This window comes from Sprattus sprattus (genome assembly GCF_963457725.1).
Source record: "Sprattus sprattus genome assembly, chromosome: 19".
NCBI lineage: Eukaryota > Metazoa > Chordata > Actinopteri > Clupeiformes > Clupeidae > Sprattus > Sprattus sprattus.
In genome coordinates this window covers 746,131-750,016 of record NC_137917.1, presented here as the reverse complement: position 1 = coordinate 750,016, position 3,886 = coordinate 746,131, and the positions used below count along the sequence as shown (strand labels likewise).

General features: G+C 41.9%; 1 protein-coding gene across 1 annotated transcript; it reads left to right on the top strand.

Moving 5' to 3' along the window:
* Nucleotides 1-2,636: 2,636 nt before the first annotated feature.
* gpr20 (G protein-coupled receptor 20) lies at nucleotides 2,637-3,683 on the top strand (the record flags this gene model as incomplete). Its single annotated transcript, XM_080858602.1, has 1 exon — nucleotides 2,637-3,683. One exon carries the CDS (start codon nucleotides 2,637-2,639, stop codon nucleotides 3,681-3,683), a length of 1,047 nt encoding a protein of 348 aa, XP_080714728.1.
* Nucleotides 3,684-3,886: the final 203 nt, after the last annotated feature.

Below are 3,886 nucleotides of genomic sequence, written 5' to 3'. Positions count from 1 at the left end.
TGTTTGTTTTTTTATTTTCTGTTTTCTCCCTTTGTAGTATTTTCTTCCCTTGTTTAACCCTTAAAGAAGCTCTATAGCACTGTGCTGTCCATGTTGTATGCCCTCTGGATTCTTCCTGTGGGTTGGCAGGAATGTTCTGTAGGTCAGCTTACAGTGCTGTGTTCATAAATAAAAAGTTTTTAAAAAGACAGAGTTATGGTAGACATGGAAAGGACCGGAGGTTAAATGACTTATTACAAAACAAAATGTTCTCCAGCACTGTAATCTCCTAAGTCATTTGTCTTGCACATCAAAGGAGGACAGAATGACATCACATCCCTGTTGCTTGTAGATGGAATTTTGTGACTGCGCATATTATTCATTGTTCTCCTTTAGATGTTATTATGTGACTGTGCATATTATTCATTGTTCTTCTTTAGATCTAGTTATGTGGCAGCGCATATTATTCATTGTTCTTCTCTAGATGTAATTATGTGACTGCGCATTTTTTCATTGTTCTTCTTGAGATGTTATTATGTGACTGTGCATATTATTCATTGTTCTTCATACGTGTTATTTTTCCAGTCTTTTTTGGCACCTTTTCAACTGCCACATATCGATTTGACTGCAGCAATAACCAGTCAGTCCTAATGCTTTGTAGTGTACTTGTACTCAACTAACTGATGTGTAGGCTGGTTTTGTTTTAATTGTCAGCATTGTAGAGGTATGCTTAGGATGTGCATTGTGTGTGTGGTCGTGAATGGGGAATGCATATGGTATGTCGAGGATGTGCATTTGAAAGGCTGCAAGTTTCTGCCATTGTAAATATTGGACCAACTGCATGCTTAAAACAACTGCATTTTCGATTGAGTGTAAAAAGGACTTCATTCCATGTTCTTTTATTTAAGTTCACACTCACTTTGCAAAATGATTGTGGAGGGGTCAGAGAGGGCCACAGTGACATTCCACACTGATAGGACATTACCTCCGCCAGTGAGAGTGGGGACTAACCCATACGCAAGTTTAGTAACAGAAAACTGATGAATGGTTTAATTACCTACGTATATGCAGCTAACACTTCTGTCTACATCGCTCAGAGCTTAGAAGTCTCGGCCACAAACTAACTTTCTTTTCATTTTTATCTTGGACAAATCTCAGCACCACTAAAAAACTAATATGATATTCTCAATGCTCTGAGATTATTGTTGCTGAGTTTGTTTTATATAATAGCATACAGTATGTTATTGCTCGTTTGTTCTAAATAATAGCATATGTAGGCATGTCAAACTACCTCAAAGCTCCCTGACAGGCCTCAGACTCCATAGGGTTTAGACACTTTGTGGCACCCTTAAAATGTAAGCTACCGTGGCTACCGTCACTTAATCGAATACCACAGGGTATGTCATTCTACCACCAAAGCACCACTAATGAAAAGAGTCTTGATTGTCATCTCTAACTGTGGCGAGAAGGCAAAGACAACAGACGATCTGCCGGGGAATGAGTACAAGGTTCTCCCTAGATCTCCATAAGGTGCATTGCACACAATGAATGGAAAGCATTAATCCATTTTGAAGATTCACTGATTTATATTTGAATGGCAGAGTATGTGTGTTGACTGCCTTTGTGTGCCAGAATGTTAGTGAATCATTGGTGTTAGGGAATCGCTACCCTGCGCCTTGTTAGATGATATTTTTTGCTCATCCAACAGCTGGCAGTCAAACCTGTCTTTTGCGGGTGAAGTTTTAGCATCCACATAATTGAATACTTAGGTTACGGTATGCAACCGCTGCCTGCTGCTGAGGCACAAACATTGTTGTGGAAATGCATCTCAAGTTTTATCATGTTGCTTTGCCTACCAAATTGAGCTGAATTAGCCTGGACAGAAACCCAAAAACTGCTATGAAAAGACACTGAAAAGTGCTCTGTTCTGGAGAGGTATACCTAATATACCTAATACCTCTCCAGAACAGAGCACCTTTCAGTGTCTTTTCCCCCACTGATTTAGACATGCAACTGAGGTAACTTTTTTTGTAAAAGAAAGGTTTGACTGCCAGCTGTTGGATGAGCAAAAAATATCATCTAACAAGGCGCAGGGTAGCGATTCCCTAACACCAATGATTCACGAACAACTCACAGTAAAGAGAAACTGCTCATACCTTAACTACTGTACCTGTGCAACAGTCATGAGAATCTCAGCTCTAAACACAACTCTCCCCTCTGATAACCAGCCCTTCCAACAAGCTAATCTCATTATGTTTCCGCCTCTCTATGACCTTATCCGGTGATGTCATCACTCTGATCATCCACTGGAGTTTTCATTTCATGGCATAGAATTTTCCCAGTGTCAGTATCACATGGTATTTATTTTTGGATTCATATATTTATATTGGATTTATTTTCAATCTAATGGAAAAGCGTCCTTCCCCATGTTGAGGACTTTTTTGAGAGCATCTCTGGATCAGTGCATCAGTGTTTTTACATTTACCTCCTTACATTTTCCAAGTTTTTATTTTTACTTGTGGTATACAAATAGCAAACGGCAAAATAGTAGAAATAGTAAAAAAAAAAAACCTCATATATAAAATGACAAATGATGTTTTCTACTGAATCCTTATATGTGTTTGTTTTTGATCAGACAGAGAGCCAGTGGCAGTGGAATGGAGTTGTCCTCTACTATAAACATCTCAACAACCCTCTGTCCCATGCTCACCACTAATGTTTCCAGAGTCACCAGAGAACCCTACCTGAACCGCCTCGCCCACCTAGATGAAGGACTCTACGATGACTTCTACAGCCTATGGATTGCACTGGTGGTCATCAACACCCTTATTTTCATGGTGGGAATTGTCCTCAACAGCCTTGCCCTTTATATCTTCTGTTTTCGCACCAAGCCCAAGACCACCTCTGTCATCTACACCATCAACCTGGCAATCACTGACCTCCTGGTCAACCTATCTTTACCCACACGCATTATCCTCTACTACAGTGGTGGTAAATGTCTCAACTGTTCCTATGTGCACATCTTCAGTTACTTTGTCAATATGTACTGCAGTATCCTCTTCCTCACTAGCATCTGTGTGGACCGATACCTGGCCATAGTGCAGGTGGAGGCCTCGCGGAAGTGGCGTAGCCCCAATGTGGCCAAGGTGGCGTGTGTCTGCATCTGGCTGTTTGCTGTGGTTGTCACATACTCTTTCCTGACCTGCTGTCTGACGCGTCTCTTTGCCCTAACCGTGTTTGAGTTCTTCCTGCCGCTGGTGATCATTGTGGTGTTCACCGTGCGAATTGTGTGCGCTCTGGCCAACCCCGGCCTAATGCAGCAGAGCCGTGAGCGCAGGCGACGGGCAGTGCAGCTGCTGACAACTGTACTCGTCATCTTCACCATCTGTTTCACTCCCTTCCATGTACGACAGGTCTTGGTCTACTTTCACCCTGAATTGCCACATCATGTGGTAGCCTACCACATCACCGTAACCCTCAGCAGCCTCAACAGCTGCCTGGACCCTGTGGTCTACTGCTTTGTTACCAACAACTTCCAGTCCACAATGAGGGGATTCTTCCATAAGGCAGAGGCTGAGCGGAGCAGTGGGGACATTGTCAGCATGCAGAAGAGCTCCAAAGGTTCAGGCATAGTGACTGGGATTGCTCACAGCATGATGCTGATGAACCTGGCTACACCTCAGCAAGAGCAGGTCCCAGCATAGTTATTATTGTTTATCAGCGTATAAACCTGTACATTGGAGAAAGAATCTGCTGTTGAAAATAAGTTTTGGACGTTTGAAGACAGTCGGAACTCATGCAGTGATTTGTGAGCCATTTTATATATTTTTTGTTATGAGTTTTGATAATTGAATGCATGTGCAGAGATGGGCAAAAATACATCAAAATGTATTTTGATACAAAATAC